General features: G+C 43.5%; 1 protein-coding gene across 4 annotated transcripts in view; it reads left to right on the forward strand.

Annotated features, from left to right (window-relative positions):
• MAPKAPK5 (MAPK activated protein kinase 5) overlaps positions 1–21,586 on the forward strand; it is a 54,670-nt gene that overhangs the window by 18,334 nt on the left and 14,750 nt on the right. For 3 of the 4 annotated variants that reach the window (XM_003274406.4, XM_030821413.1, XM_030821415.1), the window contains exons 2-7: positions 5,841–5,914; positions 6,755–6,830; positions 8,175–8,272; positions 9,356–9,464; positions 10,892–10,981; positions 11,703–11,798. In XM_003274406.4, the coding sequence (XP_003274454.1) occupies positions 5,841–5,914; positions 6,755–6,830; positions 8,175–8,272; positions 9,356–9,464; positions 10,892–10,981; positions 11,703–11,798 (543 nt within the window). The remainder of the gene's footprint in view (positions 1–5,840; positions 5,915–6,754; positions 6,831–8,174; positions 8,273–9,355; positions 9,465–10,891; positions 10,982–11,702; positions 11,799–21,586) is intronic. The other variant, XM_030821414.1, reaches the window with a different exon arrangement.

The raw sequence follows: 21,586 nt of genomic DNA on the forward strand, positions 1-21,586 counted from the left end.
CCGCCTCCCTGGTTCAAGCGATTCTCCTGCCTTAGCCTCCCGAGTAGCTGAGATAACAGGCGCCCACCACCATGCCCAGCTAATTTTGTATTTTTAGTAGAGACGGGGTTTCATCATGTTGGTCAGGCTGGTCTCGAACTCCTGACCTCAGGTGATCCACCCGCCTCAGCCTCCCAAAGTGCTGGGATTACAGGCATGAGCCACTGTGCCCAGCGAATCCCAGCTACTTGGGAGGCTGAGGCAGGAGAATCGCTTAAACCTGGGAGGTGGAAGTTGTAGTGAGCTGAGATTGCGTCATCGCACTCCAGCCTGGGCAACAAGAGTGAAACTCCGTCTCAAAAGAAAAAAAAAATTTTCATTTTTTCTTCCCAGCCTGGCTTTTGGTGGGTTGTCCCTGTATCTGTTTAATGTAGTTGTCAGCCAGTGATTTGGGCAGAGATTCTCAAATACTTTCAGCCCCTGAGGCTTGTACCCTATCCTGATCAACTTACAGTCAAATGCTCTACTGCTGAGCTATACCCCCCTGATCAATGTGTATGTGGGTTTGGAGAAACTCTAAAAAATTGCAGCTGGCTCTAAAGTCTCCTTTGGTTTTCAGTTTTTCCTGGTTCTCTTAGGTATAATTTCCCAGTCAATGATGGTCATGTGAAGAGCTTAACTCAGACTTTCTATGGCTCTGTTTCAGGATTTTCCCATTAAATCTCTAGATGTTCTGCCCATCTAACAAGGACCACTGCCAAAGCTATTCATTTCCATCCACATTCACCACTTTTAGCTGGTAGATCCATGAATTTTCTTCCTCACCCCAAATTGAGTCCACCACCTAGAGCAGCAGAACTGCTGATTTTCATAGCTGCCCCCATGTTGGGAAAACTAGCATTGTCAGCAGCTGACTATGCTGTAAGCAGTGGGGATAGAGGGGTAGAAGGATGGCAGGATCCTAGGCTAGAAAGCTTACTATTTTTACCTGAACCTCTAGCAGATTTTCAAGAATCTGTACTTCTCAGTTTGTTTGATTTACACTGTATTGAAATAGTTCTTTTTGACAATTTTAATTTTTTTTTTTTTTTTTTTGAGACGGAGTCTTGCTCTGTCGCCCAGGCTGGAGTGCAGTGGCGCAATCTCGGCTCACTGCAAGCTCCGCCTCCCAGGGTTCACGCCATTCTCCTGCCTTAGCCTCTCCGAGTAGCTGGGACTACAGGCGCCCGCCACCATGCCCGGCTAATTTTTTTTGTATTTTTTTTTAGTAGAGACGGGGTTTCACCGTGGTCTCGATCTCCTGACCTCGTGATCCACCCACCTCGGCCTCCCAAAGTGCTGGGATTACAAGCGTGAGCCACTGCGCCCAGCCGACAATTTTAATTTTTAACTTTTCCATTGTGGTGAGGAATTGCCTGCCACTTCATGCTGTGAATACAAGAATTTCTACGCCTGTAATCCCAGCACGAGCATGGAAATTCTTGTATTCACAGCATGAAGTGATAGGCAAGTGAGGCCGAGGGAGGCGGATCACCTGAGGTCAGGAGTTCGAGACCAGCCTGGCCAACATGGTGAAACCCTGTCTCCACTAAAAGTACAAAAATGAGCTGGATGCAGTGGTGGGCACCTGTAATCCCAGCTACTCAGGAGGTTGAGGCAGGAGAAGCTTGAACCCAGGAGGTGGAGGTTGGCATGAGCCGAGATCACACCACTGCATGCCAGCCTGGGCAACAAGAGCGAGACTGTCTAAAAAAAAAAAAAAAAAAGAATTTCCATTTTTTCTTAGTTTTTGAGCTTCAGAGAATGACTAGGGTCTGCCTTACTAGAGATAAAGGTAGGAATAGAGGACTAATGCCCAGGCCACTTCTCAAACAAGTCGTATTGGAATCCCCTTTGTGTCAGGTAGTTTTTTTGTTTTTGTTGTTGTTGTTATTGTTTTGTTTGTTTTTTGAGATGGAGTCTCACTCTGTCACAGGCTGGAGTGCAGTGGCGTGATCTCAGCTCACTGCAACCTCTGCCTCCCAGGCTCAAGCGATTCTCCTGCCTCAACCTCCCAAGTAGCTGGGATTACAGGCGCCGCCACCACACCCGGCTAATTATTTTTAGTAGAGATGGGGGGGGTCTCACCATGTCGATCAGGCTGGTCTCGAACTCCTGACCTCGTGATCCGCCCGCTTCAGCCTCCTAAAGTGCTGGGATTACGGGCATGAGCCACCACGCCCGGCCTGCATCAGGTAGCTTTAAAAAAATCTCAGGTAATTGTGATGTGCAGTTATTGTTGAGATCCAGTGGTCTAGAACAGTGTTTAGAACAGCAAGCTTTCTCTGTAAAGGGTGATATAGGAAATATTTTAGGTCTTGCAGTCCCTATGGTCTCTGTTGCAACCCCTCAACTCTGTTGTTGTAGTGTGAAAGCAGCCAAAGATAGTATGAAAGCAAGTAGATGTGGCTATATTCCAATACACCTTATTTGCAAAAACAGGCAATGGCTGAATTTGCTGACCTCTTGTTTTGGAGAATTCTCAAAAATGATTTTATTCCAAGTGTTTGTATCCTTGTTAATTTAAGGTGTGTATATTTCTTAGCACAACCCAGCCTTTGCATTTGTCATTGATGTCTTTGAAGAATTAGTCCATAATTTCCTTCAGTAAAAGTGTTTTAATTGACCATGCCTTCCTACCTTCTCCTTTGTCATTAAAATATGTGAGAAAATGTGCCAGCTGTGGGCAGTCTAGTTGAAAGGTGTGTGTGAACTTTTTTGGCCCAGTTGGGCTCAGTGAAGCCTTAGCAGGCTAGTGTTTATGGCACCATCAACAAAGATGGAAGAATTAAGCCTGGGAAAAAGGACAGGAGGTATAAAAAATGGGGTCCAGAAATTCAGCTGTAGGGGAGCCTGGTAGTGGTTCTCCTACCTTCTGCAAAGTTCAGTGTCAAAACGCCAGTCAGAGTCTCTAAAGTTGAACTTTCTTGGCTGTCCATCAGGTAGAGTACTAACTTAATAAGGACAGTGGAGGGCCGAGTGTGGTGGCTCATGCTTGTAATCCCAGCACTTTAGGAGGCCAAGGTGGGCGGATCACCTGAGGTCAGGAATTCAAGATCAGCCTGGCCAACATGGTGAAACCCCATCTCTACTAAAATACAAAAATTAGTTGGGTGTGGTGGTGCGCAACTGTAATCCCAGCTACTTGGTAGGCTGAGGCAGGAGAATTGCTTGAACTCGGGAGGCAGTGAGGCCAGATCACATCATTGCACTACAGCCTGGGCGACAGAGCAAGACTCCGTCTCAAAAAATTAAAAAAGTAAGTACAATGGAGAATTTGGTCAGACAACTTATTTTTACATCCGAGGGGTTTGGGCATATAAACTCTGATTATAATGAATAGTTCAGTAGAACAAATCTTATTTTCCATAGAGTCTCCTGTGAGTGTATGATTCCATTAGTTGAGTGGAACAGTTTTTACCACGATGCTTAAATTCTGCTTCAACTCCCTCCTTCCCGCTACTCTATTCCCCTGGGTCTCGTCAGACACTCCTAAGTCAAACAGGTCATGTAGCAGATAAGTGAAGGAAGTAGGCAGGTTAAGTGGGTAGGTTTGAGTTCTGTTTAGGAGGCGGTGAGTGAAGATGGAGCCTAGGACCTCTCTGACTGGGCAGTACTTGTTCCTAATCTTTATGCTGGGGCCTGGGCAGTTACCCTTAATAGATGGAAAGGTGCTTAGGGTAGGAGATGGTAGAGGATGCCAGAGTCATAGATTATAGCATTGATAGTGCCCATAACTCACTGTGTGACCTTGACAAGCTCCATAACCCTGATGCACAGTTTTTCAGAAGGGAGTTTGTGTAGCGATCTTGCTGGGTCCTCCTAACTCAATATCCCTTCATCATAAGGCTTTAGTCTGGCTTTCTAGGGATTAATTCCTTTCTAGTCATTCATTCCATAGTTATTTACTGTATGCTGAGAACCTTTACCAAGAATTGGACACAGAAAGGGGTGGAGATGAAGACTTTCCAAGCCTGACACATTCACTGGATAGGGGCCTTGTTTTCATGCCTGAACTTAGCCTGGTATACTAGCTGCTCAGTGAGTGTGTGTTACATGAGCAAATATCCTATTCCTGTATACTAGAGAGCAGGATTCTTGTGCTATATGTGGTCTATCAGATTTTCGTTGCAATAAAACAATGTGAAAGTCTTACAGATTTTGATTTTTTTTTTTTTTTTTTTTTTTTTGAGATGGAGTTTCGCTGTTGTCGCCCGTGCTGGAGTGCAATGGCGTGATGTTGGCCCACAGCAACTTCTGCCTCCTGGGTTCAAGCGACTCTCCTGCCTCAGCCTCCTGAGTAGCTGGGATTACAGGCATGCGCCACCATGCCTGGCTAATTTTGTATTTTTAGTAGAGATGGGGTTTCTCCATGTTTGTCAGGCTGGTCTCGAACTCCCACCTTAGGTGCTCCTCTCACCTCATCCTCCCAAAGTGCTGGGATTACAGGCATGAGCCACTGCGCCCGGCAGGATTTTATTTCTTAAGGTCTGCAGTTGGTTTCCTATTTTACCTGTGGAACCCTGCAAAAATGCATTTTAGACTATCACAATTTAAATATATGACTTTTTTGCCTGTAACCCTAGCTATTCGGGAGGCTGAGGCAGGAGGATTGCTTGAAGTCAGGAGTTTGAAACCAACCTGGGCAACATAGCAAGACCCTGTCTCTAAAAAAAGAAAAAAGAAAAAAATTAGCCAGATGTTGTGGTGTGTGCCTGTCTTCCTAGCTGCTTGGGAGGCTGAGGTGGTAGGATCATTTGAGCCTAGGAGTTCAAGGCTGCAGTGAGAAATGGTCACACCACTGCACTGCAGCCTGGGTGACCCTCGGTCTTCTTGGCTCACTGCAGTCTCCGCCTCCTGGGTTCAAGCAATTCTCCTGCCTCAGCCTCCCAAGTAGCTGGGACTATAGGCACGCGCCACCACACCCAGCTAATTTTCGTATTTTTTAGTAGACACGGGGTTTCACCATGTTGGCCAGGATGGTCTCGATCTCTTGACCTCATGATCTGCCTGCCTCGGCCTCCCAAGGTGCTGGGATTACAGGCGTGAGCCCGGCCGAGACCCTGTCTCTTATAATAAATAAGTGAGTGAATGAATGAATTAATTAAATTCTTTTTTATCTAAAAGCATATGGCAACAGAGGCTAACATGCAATAGTTAGCCAAGAATTCCATTACAACTTTCATTAAACTGTAGTAGCGGCTCTTTCCTAAACTGTTGAAAGTTATTTATATCAGAAATATACTTACATAATGAAATTGACAGAATATATCTGTACACAAAATGATGCTGTTGGAAATTAGATGTTTACTATGATATTGATTAGTTACTATTTTTTTTTTGAACTTTTAAGTCTCAGTTTATTCAGCTATTCCAATAATGTAATCAACTTGTTCAGGGATATAGGCCTCTACAGCTTGGCAGCATATATCTGACTAGTCTTTCTAGAATCTCATAAAATATACTTGACCATTGTAGCAAAGAGGCATTTAGTAATTGATGCGTTTTGAAAGAGTATCTTCCTCTGAGATCCCCCCAAAAGCATTGATTGCCTGTGGAAATGTACCTTATAGATGAGCTGAATAATTTCCTTTTATCCTGAAGTCTGCTTTCTTGTTGGAAAATTGGAAAACAATGTCTAACTGAGTCATTGTCATTTAGACAAAATGTTATAAAGCCCTGTAGAACACAAAGTTCTGCTTATCAGATTCTCTTAGAAGATGAGCTGTTGAGCGACAGGTCTTCTGTTGTCCCATCTCTGCTTATTCAGCTTGTTAACTGGGGAATCATTCTCTGTCCTCTCCCTTTTTTTATATTAATAGGAAACTTCCATTTTAGAAGAATACAGTATCAATTGGACTCAGAAGCTGGGAGCTGGAATTAGTGGTCCAGTTAGGTAAGAGATCCATATGAGAAACTATGGCAAAATGTTGGCAAGTGCAAACTCTGAGAAGGGCCATTTTAAATACATCTTGAATTAGACACATCAGGTGTGCCAGGTTTGAGAAATAGGCTGAATTTAACAAGTACAGGTTTTTATGTTAGGCTTTTTCTCATGTATTTAGAAATTAGTTAAGAGTGACTGAGTCGCATGGTCTTTTTATAGAGTCATTTAAGATGTTGAGACTGGCCAGGTGCGGTGGCTCATGCCTGTAATCCCAGCACTTTGGGAGGCCGAGGCAGGCGGATCATGAGGTCAGGAGATCGAGACCATCCTGGCCAACATGGTGAAACCCCATCTCTACTAAAAATACAAAAATTAGCTAGGTGTGGTGGTGGTTCCTGTAATCCCAGCTACTCGGGAGGCTGACGCAGGAGAATCACTTGAACCAGGGAGGCAGAGATTGCAGTGAGCTGAGATCATGCCACTGCACTCCAGCCTGGCCACAGAGCCAGATTCTGTCTCAAAAAAAAAAAAAAAAAAAAAAAAAAAAGGTGTCGAGACTGTGGGACCACTGTGAGAGTCACCTGTAGCCAGCTGAGGCCATTATTTTTTCATTGACCCACAGCAGCAAGTTGCTGTTGCATGGCTTAGAAGCTGAGGCCTGAGCATTGGCTGCTGGGCAGAGGGGTGAGATGCTTCTTTCCCCCACCTGCTACCCTTGGGGGCAAGTTTGTTCTGATGCACCTGGCCATATCCTTGATGAGAAGTATACGTCTCAAAGAAAAAACTTGTTAAATTAATTTTCATTCTAACATATATGATCTCTGATTGATTTTTTTTCTCCAAATCTAGAGTCTGTGTAAAGAAATCTACTCAAGAACGGTTTGCACTGAAAATTCTTCTTGATCGTCCAAAAGCTAGAAATGAGGTATGCTTTATTGCCCCCGACTTAATTAAATATTTGAAGTGCCTAAGAATTGTTCTTTTGCAAGTAAGGCAGCTGCCTAGAGAGAATACAGTGATGCATAAAAAGTTTTATGTCCAAACTTTACCTGTCTTCCCCATTCATGCTATCATAGTAAAGTAGTCCTAGATCTGTCAGTATCAAAGGCCACTGAGTCATTTCCTTTCAGCCACCTCTTGTTCTTTTAAAATTAATGTGATTCTTGTACCCTCATGTATTCAGATTTGCCTCAGTTTTGCTTACTGAAAAAGGTACTTAAAGGTGGAGATAAAATAGCACGAGGAAGGATCAGGTGAATGGTGTATAAAAGTGATGCTACAGGAGGACTCTGAGGATGTTTCTAGTTTGTTTCTTCTTTTTGAGACAGAGTTTCACTCTTGTTGCCCAGGCTGGAGTGCAATGACGCAATCTCGGCTTACCTCAACCTCCGCCTCCCGGGTTCAAGTGATTCTCCTGCCTCAGCCTCCCGAGTAGCTGGGATTACAGGCATGCGCCACCACACATTTTTTGTATTTTTAGTAGAGACAGGGTTTCTCCATGTTGATCAGGCTGGCCTTGAACTCCTGACCTTGGGTGATCCACCCACCTCGGCCTCTCAAAGTGCTGGGATCACAGGCGTGAGCCACCGTGCCTGGCCTTTAGTTTTTAAAAATATACATTGGGTTTGTTTTTGCTTCTGTTTGAAACCGGGTCTTGCTCTGTTACCCAGGCTGGAATGCAGTGGCACGATCATGGCTCACTGCAGCCTTGACTTCCCTAAGCTCAAGTGATCCTCCCACCTCAGCCTCCTCAGTAGCTGGGACCACAGGTATTTGCCAGCATGCCAGGCTAATTTTTTTTGTATTTTTTGTAGACATGGGGTTTTGCCATGTTGCCCAGGCTGGTCTCAAACTCCTGGGCTCAAGCGATCCGCTTTGGCCTCCCAAAGTGTTGGGATTACAGGTGCGAGCCACTGCCCCTGGCTATACATTGGTTTTAAATTATCTGGATATGGTAATGACATTCTAATAACATGTGCAATGAAGGACTTCTTTTGCATAAAGAGATGTGAATAATTTCTAAAATGAAATGAGTTGTTTGCCAGATTTTCATTTGCAAATATACGGAACAGTAGGAAGTAAATCTGCTGGTGAGGTTTTATTCATGGAAAAAGCATTAAGGAGATAATCTCTGAAAACACTGGGTTTTTACATCATTCTGGGTGATAAAGTTTTTATTGCAATTAGCTTGTACCTAGTATGGTCAGTTTTTGGAGAGAAAATGTTGGTGTCCCCTACCTATGGAAACATTTCCTCTGTTCTCTTTAAGGTACGTCTGCACATGATGTGTGCTACACACCCAAACATAGTTCAGATTATTGAAGTGTTTGCTAACAGTGTCCAGTTTCCTCATGAGTCCAGCCCTAGGTAAGATTACACAGTGTCATCATCAAATGCCCATATGTAGGCCAATGTGTAGTGGAGCCGTCCTCTCTTTTATGTGCTCCCTCCCCTTCCTCTCCTTCTTCCTCCTACCCTCCCTTCCTCTGCCCTTCCTTCTCCCCCTCCCCTTCCATCTCCCTTTTTGTAATTTGGAAAATGTCAAGCATTTGTAAAAGCAGACAGAATTATGTAATGAATTCCCAAGTTCTCATGATCCATCCTCAACAGTAATCCTCTCGTGGCCAGTCTAATTTCATCTATGCCCCTACCACTCTTCAGGTCCCCTGATGATTCTGATTACTTTCTCATTTCAAGAAAGCATTTAATGTAGAATTTAAACAGATTCTATTTCAAATCAGTGAAAGGGGCCCAAATATTATTCTAGGCAAAGTCTTAGAGGCCAATAAAACAAAAAGCCTTTATTATTGCTTAGTCTGACTTTCCTTTTAAAGAAAGAAATCAACATTATTCTTTTAGTTACCAAATGTTTGGCAAGCATATTGGGTGGCATTCTAAGTCTCTTTGATGAAATTCAAAATTAAATAAGGTATGGTTTTTTGGGGGAAGACTGAGATGTAAACCCATCATCATAGCAGTGCAATAGGCACTAAGGACAGGCATCCCTAAAATATTCTAAGCTTACAAAGGAGAGGAGCTGCTAACTATAGTCTGGGAGGAGAGGTGTCTCACAAAGGCTGTGTGGAAGCTAGGACTTGAAGGAAGGGTAGGAATTTTCCAGATGGCAAAAGAAGATAGAATTTTAAAAACAAATGAGAAATCAAACGATTATTTTTCACAACTGTGCTCTGTTGGTGAAAGCATTTGGATGGAAGCTGGAAGCATATATGAAACAATGGTAGCCAAAAATCACATTAAAAATTTTTTTTCAGAACATGAGAATTTTTGCTCTTAGTAACTGTGTTATCCTGGACTTAGGAAGTTGTTACACACTTTGTAGATGCAGTATCTTTAGGTCAGCTTCTTAATGTTTCGGGGTTTTTTTGTTTCTTTTTCTTTTTTTTCTTTTTTTTTTTTTTTAACTTAACAAAATCAAATGCTTTCAAACAGGGCTCGACTCTTAATTGTAATGGAGATGATGGAAGGGGGAGAGCTATTTCACAGAATCAGCCAGCACCGGCACTTTACAGAGAAGCAAGCCAGCCAAGTAACAAAGCAGGCAAGTTAACCCCAGGTACCAATCAAACTGCCAACAAAGTTGGTTAACAAGCGCAATTTCATTGGGGGGAAGAAAAGAAAACTTAAAGAAAAGCTCTATTTGACTTCTCATTGCCTGCTTTGTTATGTAATCAGAAAACATGTTTTGACAGGAGAAATGTGACCCCTTTTATACTTGGGGGTGGGGGTATTGTGTTCTTAATTGGTTTTCAACTGTTTCCTGAGGCTGCTGTGAGATTTCAATAAACTCTGGAAGGAAGGTGATCTTAACTGCTTTGTAGACTGCAGGTATCTTTAGGCATGTAGCTACCAAGTACTGTTATTAGACTTTGCGATAAAGTGCTGCTGATACCACCTGAAAGATTGTATGGTATAAAAATATATTCTAAGAGAATTGTACATAAGATGCTTCCTGCATGTGAGCCACCTTTCTGTGATTTCTTCAGATTTAATAATATCCTAAGATCTTTGTAATTCTGGATTATTCCTGGTTATATTCTATGTTGACATCACATTTTATTGCTGTAGAAATGATTTATGTCACAAACAGTACTAGGAATCCAGCTGATAATCACTTCTTGCAGAGGTGAAAAGCTAAACCCTCAACGCTTATCTTCATACCAAGCAAGCAAAGCAAAGAGAATTAGGAAGCACAACCCAATTGCTTCTTAATAAAAAGTTCTTCCAAGTTTCCCATGAACCTTAAGCAATTTTGGATGCCTCCTTTCTGGTAGGGAGGAACTGATACTTGGATTGCTGAGAAAATTCCATATTAAGAGTTAAAGAACAAGTAGAATCTGTTCTTTCTGTTTGATTTTTAAAATTATACCTTTAATTTTTTCAAATATTAGGATTAAAGGGTGAGCTCTGATAATCTATAAAATAAAACCCCTTCAAATCCACATAAACAGGCAACATTTTCAACAAGCATGATGAGCAAAATGAGTTTCTAGTATTGGTTGGAAAAACCCAGTCAGCTGATTTCTTGACCCTCAGCTCCCTGGAGGGTGCCATTCTTGTCTGAGCCAGGCGAGCCTGCCAGTAGCCCTGCTGTGGGAACTGCGACTGCTGACCATTGCTTGGCTTAGGCGTTTCTTCTGCAGTGCCTGTCATACCTCAGATGAATGAAAGTGGCAGCATTTCATTTTTCCCATTTCTTACAGGATTTACCCATCAGTTTATTCTGACAAAGAATTGCTGTACCATCATATTTTTCTTTCTGTTTGACAAAATACAAGTTGCAGTTAAACTAAGCTTAATCCATTCTGTTTCTTGGTATTCCAAGTTTTTCTTAATTTCTGCTTTAAAATTGAAACTGAATGCAGTCTTAATGAAGGCTTGTTTTTTAACATCCTGAGTTCTCTACACCAGGTGTATTAAAGAGTGATCTTTTCTAAGAAGTGGCTGTTCCATTGTGTCTTTTTTCAGATAGCTTTGGCTCTGCGGCACTGTCACTTGTTAAACATTGCACACAGAGACCTCAAGCCCGAAAATCTGCTTTTTAAGGATAACTCTTTGGTGAGAAGACTGTTTTTCTGCATTTTAGTGCTGCTACTCTTAACATAGTTCAGGAGTGGGTGTGTTTGGAGCGCTCTGAATTCATGGTGAAAAAGCTTTAAGCCAGAGTGCTTCAAACAGCTTATTTCTTCAACTCGTTCCCTTGCTAGAGGCTCAAAGCTGTACTACTGTACTCCCGGCATTGATAATTTTGGATGATACTAATATGTATTTGTGGGACTTATGATTTTAGATATTATTTGGAGGACCTTTGGGAAGGGGCAGGAATCTGTATGCTGTTACATATGATCTCGTTTCATTTGCTGTTTTCCCTTTCAGCCCTGTCCCCTGCCCCATGTCCCACCAGATAAGTTGCTCTGGCTATCATGAAGCTTATGGCAGATATTAAAAGTGAAGTAGCACCCCAGATTGATGAGAGGTGATAGGCTCATAGAGTGAAGGGACCCTAGGCCAAGACCTTGACGTTAGTGCTGCCCTTACAAGTTCTAAAACAAAAATAGCTGTGTGAGTGGGTAGGAATTCCTTACTTCTGCATTACTGAGAACAGTTCCTCAGTGTGAATCTTTGTCTCCAGACCTGGGGACATGTTATTTTCATAAGTTCACATCTCAGCCAGAAAGAAACTTGTTAGAGCTCAGGGTAACATGTCTTGCACCTGGATTTTCCTTTAATGTTTACTGAGCACTCTGGAGCAGTGACTCCTTTTTTTTTTTAATTTCAGGATGCCCCAGTGAAGTTGTGTGACTTTGGATTTGCCAAGATTGACCAAGGTGACTTGATGACACCCCAGTTCACCCCTTATTATGTAGCACCCCAGGTAAGCATGTGCGGTTTCTGTCCTAAGATCTGTCACCAAGCTGCCCATCGACTCGTGTTCCTTCTATTCTACAGCACAAGTAGGCATATATTACAGATGGGAGGGGGAGAACTTAGCTTTAGAAACCTACAGATTGCTTTATTTGGTGTAGATCTTTTATTCTTTTAAAATCAACTTTAGCCAGGCGCGGTGGCTCACACCTGTAATCCCAGCACTTTGGGAGGCTGAGGTGGGCGGATTACAAGTTCAGGAGATGGAGACCATTCTGGCTAACACGGTGAAACCCCGTCTCTACTAAAAGAAATACAAAAAATTAGCTGAGTGTGGTGGCGCAGGTGGAGTAATCCCTGCTACTCAGGAGGCTGAGGCAGGAGAATCGCTTGAACCCGGGAAGTAGAAGTTGCGATGAGCCGAGATGGCACCACTGCACTCTAGCTTGGGCGACAGAGCGAGACTCCGTCTCAAAAAAATAAATTAAATAAAATAAACTTTATTGAGGTATGATTTAGAAGTATGATTTACATACAGTAAAATACCTCCACTTCAAGGAGAGTTTGATGAGTTGTGACAAATATATATCCCATATGGCGACCACCACATTGAAGATGTGGAACACGCCCCTCACTTCACAAGCTGCCTGTGCCACTTTACAGTCAGTCCCCTCCCAACTTAACCCCTGGCCCTAGGCAACCACTGACATGCTTTCTGTCATTATTGGTTAGTTTTGCCTGTTGAAGAATTTCAGAAAAATGTAATCGTGGACTTTGTATGCTTCATTTCTTTTGCTTAGCATGTTTTTGAGATTCGTCCATGTTCCTGCATTTATCACTCATTAATTCCTTTTCATTGCAAAGTAGTATTTCATTATATACCTAAGCTGCATTTGTTTTTTCCATTCACTGACAGGATTTTGGGTTGTTTCTCATTTTTGGCTATTATGAAGAAAGCTGCTAGGAACACTTCATTTACAGTTTTTGGGGGACATGTTCCCCCATGCCCATATCTTTTCTCCAAAATGGCTATACCATTTTATGCTTCTACCAGCAACGTATAGAGTTCCAGTCATTTCACATTTTTACTAACGCCTCATGGTTGTTGCTTGTCAGCATTTGTCATCTTAGTCATTCTGGTAGGGGGCACAGTGTTACTTCATTATAGTTTTAATCATGACATTGTCCTGATGGCCACTGTTTTGGAGCACTTTTTGTACATGTGTATTGGCCATTCTGTTGTGAAGTATGGGCATTCATCTTTCGCCCTTTTGTTATTGTTGGTCTCTTGTTAAAGAATTGAGGTATAAGAATTTTAAAATATTCTGGACACAGGTTCTTTGCCATATGTATGTTGTATTCTTACTGCTACTGTAACATATTGCCACAAACTTAGTAGACAAAAACAACAGAAATGTATTATCTTATACTTCTGGAAATGAGAAGTCTGAAATGGTACTCAGTGCTATAATCAAGGTGTCAGCAGGGCTGTGTTCCTTCTGGAGGCATTTCTTGCCTTTTCCAGCTTCTAGAGGCTGCCTACATTATTTGGCTTGTAGCCTCTTCCTTCATCATCAAAGCCAGTAGCATAGCATCTTCCAATGAATGTCTCTCTCTATGACTTGGACCCTCTTGCCTGCCTCTTAAAAGGACCCTACTGATCACATTGGCCTTACCTGGATAACTCCCCATTTTAAGATTCTTAATTATTCTGCAATACAAGGTAACATAATCCCAGGGATAACATGGACATCTTGGGGGGGCCATTATTCTGCCTTCCATATATATATCATGAATATTTATCTCAGTCTGTGACTTGCCTTTTAATTTTCTTAATGGCCTTTGAATAGCAGAAATTTTGAATTTTAATGAAGTCTATTTCACCATTTTTTTTTAATGCTTAGTACTTTTTGTTCCTAAGATCCACAAGCATAAATATTTTCTCTGATGTTTTCTTATAAGAGGTTATAGCTTTAGCTTTTACATTTGGGTCTGTAATTCATTTGAGTTTGTGTGTGTATGAAATGAGAGACCAGGTTCTTTTTTTCCCCCTTAAGGGTGTCAAGTTGTTGCAGCATCATTGGTAAAATATTTTTTACAAATCATCATTTGTGAAAGGATTTGTAAAAGGATTGCACTATTGAATTGCAGTTTTGTTTTTTTTTTTTTTTTGAGACAGAGTTTCACTCTTTTTGCCCAGGCTGGAGTGGTGCAATGGCGCAATCTTGACTCACTGCAACCTCCGCCTCCCGGGTTCAAGAGATTCTCCTGCCTCAGCCTCCCAAGTAGCTGGGATTACAGGAGCCCGCCACCATGCCCGGCAAATTTTTTGTATTTTTAGTAGAGACAGGGTTTCACCATGTTGGCCAGGATGGTCTTGATCTCTTGACCTCGTGATCTGCCAGCCTCGGCCTCCCAAAGTGCTGGGATTACAGGCATGAGCCACTGCGCCTGGCCTGAATTGCAGTTTTGTTGAAAACCAGCTGGCCATATATCTGTTGGTCTTTTCTGGATTCTATTCTGTTTGCTTAATTTATGTATGTGTCTATAGCAAGAGCATTTGCATTATTGTAGCTTTATATTATATCTTGACTTCAGATTCATTCTTTTTCAAAATTGTTTTGGCTATTCTAGATCCTTCGTATTTCTCTACATTTTAGAATTCACTTCTGTATAACAGAAAAGCCTCCTGGGATTTGACTGGGATTGTATTTAATCTATAGATGAATTTGGAGAGAATTGATATCTTAACAATATAAAAGTCTCCCAATCGATGAACAAGGTATATATCTCTCCATTTATTTAGGTCTTCAATTTTTCTCAAAAATGTTTATGCTTCCTAATGTTACAGGTCTTGCACATATTTTCTTAAATTTATCCTTAAATTTTGTTTTTGGCTGCTGTTGGAAATGATATTGTAAAACATTTCAGCTGGGCGCAGTGGCTCACACCTGTTATCCCAGCACTTTGGGAGGCTGAGGCAGGCGGATCACCTGAGGTCAGGAGTTCGAGACCAGCCTGGCCACCATGGTGAAACCCCATCTTTACTAAAAATACAAAAATTTGCTGGGCGTAGTGGCCGGTGCCTGTAATCTCAGCTACTTGGTAGGCTGAGGCAGGAGAACCTCTTGAACCCAGGAGGTGGAGGCTACAGTCAGTCGAGATCATGCCATTGCACTCCAGCCTGGGTGACTAGAGTGAAACTGTGTCTCAAAAAAAAAAAAAAATTTCATTTTTTTTTTTTAATTAATTTTTTGCACACAAAACAATAAACATTTTCTGAAAATACATACAAACAAAAAGATGCGTATCAAACATACTAGGGAGGTTGCACATGGGAAGATGGGGAATAGAAATGGGGAGTGGGAATCAAAGAAAACAAATGAGAGAGGGACTTTATATGGATCAGTGACAACAACTCAATCCTCTCTCTGACAAAGAAGAAGGAGAAGGAAGAGGAAGAAAAAGAAAGTGGGACAAAGGATCAGAAAGGGAGGAAAATAGAAAAAACTAGAGTATGACTCCAGGGTAGACTTGCCTTGTCACTGGGTTGGTTGGTTGGTTTGTCTGTTGTATTTTTCATATGTTTCGCCATGTTGGCCAGACTGGTCTCGAACTCCTAGCCCAAAGTGATCAACCCGCCTCGGCCCCCCAGAGTGCCGGGACCACAGGCGTGAGCCACCACGTCCAGCCCCCACATTGCTTCTGGCCTCCGTGGTAGACCTCCCAGACGGGGCAGTCGGGCAGAGGCGCTCCTCACTTCCCAGACGAGGCCAGGCAGAGGTGCTCCTCACTTCCCAGACGGGGCGGCCAGGCAGAGGCGCTCCTCACTTCCCAGACGATGGGTGGCCGGGCAGAGGCGCTCCTCACTTCTTCCCGGACGGGGCGGCCGGGCAGAGGCGCTCCTCACTTCCCAGACGGGGCAGTCGGGCAGAGGCGCTCCTCACTTCCCAGACGAGGCCGGGCAGAGGTGCTCCTCACTTCCCAGACGGGGCGGCCAGGCAGAGGCGCTCCTCACTTCCCGGACGACGGGCGGCCGGGCAGAGGCGCTCCTCACTTCTTCCCAGACGGGGCGGCCGGGCTGAGGCGCTCCTCACTTCTTCCCAGACGGGGCGGCCGGGCAGAGGCGCTCCTCACTTCCCAGACGATGGGTGGCCGGGCAGAGGCGCTCCTCACCTCCCAGACGATGGGTGGCCGGGCAGAGGCGCTCCTCACCTCCCAGATGATGGGTGGCCGGGCAGAGGCGCTCCTCACTTCCCAGACGATGGGTGGCCGGGCAGAGGCGCTCCTCACTTCCCAGACGGGGCGGCCGGACAGAGGGGCGGCCGAGCAGAGACGTTCCCCACCTCCCAGACGGGGCGTGGGCCGGGCAGGGGCTGTAATCCCAGCACCCTGGGAGGCCAAGGCAGGCGGCTGGGAGGCGGAGGCTGCAGCGAGCCAAGACCACGCCACCGCACTCCAGCCCGGGCCACACCGAGCACCGAGTCAGCGAGACTCCGTCTGGAGTCCCAGCACCCTGGGAGGCCGAGGCGGGCAGAGCACTCGGGGTCAGGAGCTGGAGACCAGCGTGGCCAAGATGGCGAAACCGCGCCTGCAGGCAAAGGAGAAAAAGCAGGCAGCGGTGGTGGCGGGCGCCGGCAATTCCAGGCAGCCTGCGGGGTGGGGCAGCAGGGAGCCGAGTAGACTGCAGCGTGGGCCACAGAGAAGAAAGAAAGAAAGAAAGAAAGAGAGACAGAGAGAGAGAGAGGGAGGGAGGGAGGGCTAAAAAATTCATTTTCTAATTGTAACTAGTTTATAGAAATACTAGTGTTTTTTTTTGTTTGTTTGTTTTGGGTTTTTTTTTTTTTTTTTTTGAGATGTAATTTTGCTCTTTGTTGCCCAGGCTGGAGTGCAGTGGCGCAATCTCAGCTCACTGCAACCTCTGCCTCCTGGGTTAAAGCAGTTCTCCTGTCAGCCTCTGGGATGACAGGCGCCCGCCACCACACCTGGCTAATTTGTATATTTTTAGTAGAGACAGGGTTTCACCATGTTGGCCAGGCTGGTCTCGAACTCCTGACCTCAGGTAATCCACCTGCTTTGGCCTCCCAAAGTGTTGGGATTACAGGTGTGAGCCACTGCCCCCAGCCATACTAGTGACCTTTTTTTTTTTTTTTTTGGAGATGGAGTCTTGCTCTGTTGCCCAGGCTGGAGTGCAGTGGTGCGATCTCTGCTCACTGCAATCTCCGTCTCCCAGGTTCAAGCGATTCTCCTTCCTCAGCCTCCTGAGTAGCTGGGACTACAGGCGCCTGCCACCATGCCTGGCTAATTTTTTTTCGTATTTTTAGTAGAGACAGGGTTTCACCTTGTTAGCCAGGATGGTCTCAATCTCCTGACCTCATGATCCGCCCACCTTGGTCTCCCAAAGTGTTGAGTTTACAGGCGTGAGCCACTGCACCCGGCCCATACTAGTGATTTTTGTATATTGACTTTGTGTCTTGGGACCTTGCTAAATTCATTTATTAAATCTAGTAAATTTTTTGTAGATTTATTAGGATTTTCTTTTTTTTTCTTTTTCTTTTTTGAGAGCCTAAAAGTGGGCGTGCCTCTTCTGTTGCTCGGCCTTTAGTGTTGAGTTTGAGGGTTAAATCAGTCTACTCAAAAGTTGAGCTGAGTGTGAGTTTTGTTGTTGCTATCATTGTCTTCAGTGCCTCAGTGGCATGGGATTCCTGTTTTGTTACCTTATGGTTAGGTGGGGTCTGAAGTGCCATTTTTAAAAAAATATTCCACTTCTACCCTCAGTCTTGGCCTTGCTAGTGCACCTGTACCTTAGAGGGGATCTCTCTTTACAGTCTTGGCCCCCCCTTAGCAATAGATTGCTGTCAGTTACTGCTTTGTCCCTGCAAGCCTGCAGAAAGGGAGATGGCAGTGGGGGACCGAGAGGTATCTGTTTCTCTGCTGTTGGGCAGGACCTGTGTTCTTGAGTCTCATGAACATCTGGTGGAAGTCTGTGCAGAAGAGCATGGGAGTAGGCATGAGTCTTCCTTGTTTCTATGGCTCCTAGAGGGTCTGTACTCTTATCCTAGCCCACATTTTGCCTTTAGCAGTTTGTTAAAAACCTCGCTGAATTCTTTTTACCCAAATGGCATGTGATATCACCTCCTCCTGGGCTCTGCCATAGGTGAGCCAGCTTTCACTCCCCATCTCTCCTTGGAAGGGCCTGACTGAAAGATTTCAGAATAATTGTTTGCCCTGAGACCTGATCCTTGATGGGTTCAAAAAAAGTGATAGGCCAGGCGCGGTGGCTTACGCCTGTAATCCCAGCACTTTGGGAGGCTGAGGGGGGCGGATCACTTGAGGTCAGGGGTTCAAGACTAGCCTGGCGAACATGGTGAAACCCCATCTCTACTAAAAAGACAAAATATTAGTCGGGTGTGGTGGCAGCCACCTGTAATCCCAGCTTCTCGGGAGGCTGAGGCAGGAGAATTGCTTGAACCTAGGAGGTGGAGGTTGCAGTGAGCAAAGATTGAGCCGTTGCACTCTAGCCTGGTGACAGAACGAGACTCCATCTCAAAAAAAAAAAATGATGATTTTATAATTTATCTTTGACACTTTCCAGCTTTCTATATCCTAGCAGAAACAGAAATCCCAACAATGGGTGGAAGGAGGGTGAGGATCAAAAACTACCTACCTGATACTATGCTTATATAAAACCTGGGTGACGAAATAATCTGTGTAACAAACCCCTGTGAAACCACTGCAATTCACCTATATAATTAACATGTATAACGCATATGTACCCCTGAACCCAAAATAAAAGTTAAAAAAAAAAAAGTCCCAACAATTTGATGATGTGTGCATTCTTGTTCCTTTGTTTTTCCTGCCAGGGATCTCTTGAGCTCCCGGGATCTGTTGGTTTATGGTGTTTATCAAATAAACACCATATCAAATAAAAATTAGGAAATTTTTCAGACATCATCTCTTCAACGATTTTTCTACTCCTCTACTTGCTTTCTGAGACTTCCAATCAATGACATGTATATTAGACTGTACAGGGAACTGGAGTTCTGATCTTTTGTATTTTCATCCTTTTTTCCTTTTCTTTCATCCTTTTTTTCTTTCTGCTTTCCCTTCCCTTCTTCCCTTCTGATACATACTCAGTAGTGGCACTGTTGGATGATAAGGTATTTCTAGTTTTAATTTTTTTAGGAACCTTCCCACTGTTTTCCATAGTGGTCATACTAATACACATTCTTACAAACAGTGTACAAAGGCTCCCTTTTTTCCACATCATTGTTAACAGTTGTTATCTTTTATCTTTTTTAATAGCCACTGTAAAAGGTGTGAGGTAATATTTCATTGTGGTTTTAATTTTAATTTTAATTTTTTTTTTTTTTTTTTTTTTTTGAGATGGAGTCTTGCTCCTGTCATGCAAGCTGGAGTGCTCACTGCAACCTCCACCTCCCGGGTTCAAGGGATTCTACTTCCTCAGCCTCCCAAGTAGCTGGGATTAAAGGCATGTGCCACCACGCCTGGCTAATTTTTTGTATTTTTAGTAGAGACGGGGTTTCGCCATGTTGTTCAGGTTGGTCTTGAACTCCTAACCTCAGGTGATCCACTCGCCTTGACCTCCAAAGTGCTGGGATTACAGGCGTGAGCCACCATGCCCAGCCTATTTTTTTCTTTAATATTTCTGGCCTATAAATGACTCCATTTGCTCATTTTTTTAATGCAGTATATGAAAGTTTCAGGTCTTCTACATTTTCACCTGCATTTGGTATGGTCAGTCTTTTTAATTTTGGCCATTTTAGTGGATACGTAGTGGTATTTCTTTGTAGTTTTAATTTGCATTCCCTAATGAGTAATGATGTCTGCCATCTTTTCTTTTGTGTACACATTTGTGTGTGCACCTGCCTTCTGTATATTTTCTTTGGGAAGTGTCTGTTCAGACCTTTTCTGTATTTACAGAATTGGGTTATTTTCTTATTATTGAATTTGAGAGTTCTTTGCATATTTTGGATATGAATTCCTTTCTTTCTTTTTTTTTGTTGGAGACAGGGTCTTGCTCTGCCACCCAGGCTGGAATGCAGTGGCACGATCACGACTCACTGTAGCCTCAACCTCCTGGGCTCAAGCGATCCTCCTGCCTCAGCCTCCTTAGGAGCTGGGACCATAGGCATACGCCATCACATCTGGCTAATTAAGAAAAAAATTTTTTTTTTTAAGAGATGGGGCCTCGCCACATTGTCCAGGCTGGTCTCGAACTTCTGGGCTCAAGTGATCCTCCTGCCTCAGCCCCCTAACTTGCTGGGATTACAGGCATGATCTACCACATCCAACTGACTCTGACTCTTTTTTTTTTTTTTTTTTAAACTCTCCCAGGTTGTCAAGAGATGGATACGAATCTTTAATTAGATCTGTGCTTTGCAAAGATTTTCTTCCAGTCTGTGGCTTATCTTTTCATTCTTTCAACAGTGTCTTTTGAGGAGCAGAAAATTCTAATTTTCATGAATGCCAGTTTATCAGAAAACTTTTTTAAGGCCTGTGCTTTTGGTTTCCTATGTTGAAAATTTTTGTCTAACCCAAGATCAGTCTCCTATGTTTTCCTCTAGAAGTTTTATATAGTGTTAGGTTTTACATTTAGGTCTGTGATCCATGTTGAGTCAATTTTTATATAATGCATGAAGTATGGATCCAAGTTCACTTATTAGCATTTAGATATCCAGTTGTTCCAGCACCATTTGTTGTTCTGTTTATTTATTATTTATTTATTTATTTATTTATTTATTTTGAGACGGAGTCTCGCTCTGTCGCCAAGTTGGAGTGCAGTGGCGGATCTCAGCTCACTGCAACCTCTGCCTCCAGGGTTCAAGCGATTCTCCTGCCTCAGCCTCCCGAGTAGCAGGGACTACAGGCACCTGCCACCATGCCCGGCTAATTTTTTGTATTTTTAGTAGAGACGGGGTTTCACCGTGTTAGCCAGGATGGTCTCGATCTCCTGACCTCGTGATCTGCCTGCCTCGGCCTCCCAAAGTGCTGGGATTACAGACGTGAGCCACCGTGCCCGGCCTTAATTTTTATCTTTTAAGCCCCACCCTCAGAAGTAACCGTTCATGAAAAGGGCTATCTTTTCTCTGCGGCATTGCTTTTGAGCCTTTGTCAAAAATCATTCAACATGTATGTGTGAATTTATTTTTGGACTCTTTATTCTATTCCATTGATCTCTTTTTCTGTCTTTATCCCAGTACCACACTGTCTTGATTACTGTAGCTTTATAATAATTCTTGAAATCAGGTAGCGTTGGCCCTCCACCTTTGTTCTTCATTTTCAAAGTTGTTTTTGCTATTCTGACTTCCTTGCATTTCCATGTGAACCTCACAGTCAGCTGTTGACTTCTATAAAAAAGCCTACTGGGAATTTTGACTGGGGTTGTTTTAGAGCTATCATTCAATGTGGGAGTGCTGAGATTTTAGTGATATTGAGTCTTCTGACCTATGAGCAAGCTATATCACTCCATTCATGTTTGTCTCATAATTTTGCTCAGCAATATTATGTAGTCAGTTTATAGGTCTCTCACATCTTTGTGAGATTTATTCTTAATGCTTAATATTTTTTCTGCTATTGTGAATGGTGTTTTATTTTTCAGGTTTAATTAACTCACTTTGTTGTTCTTGTGTAAAAACTCTATATGGTGGTCATGGTTGGAGCCCAGGTCCTCTGCATGGAGACTTTAGAGTAGGTTGTTTTTTTTTTTTGGAGATGGGATTTTGCTCTTGTTGCCCAGGCTGGAGTGCAATGGCACGATCTCGGCTCACCACAACC

This window comes from Nomascus leucogenys, chromosome 10 (assembly GCF_006542625.1).
Source record: "Nomascus leucogenys isolate Asia chromosome 10, Asia_NLE_v1, whole genome shotgun sequence".
NCBI lineage: Eukaryota > Metazoa > Chordata > Mammalia > Primates > Hylobatidae > Nomascus > Nomascus leucogenys.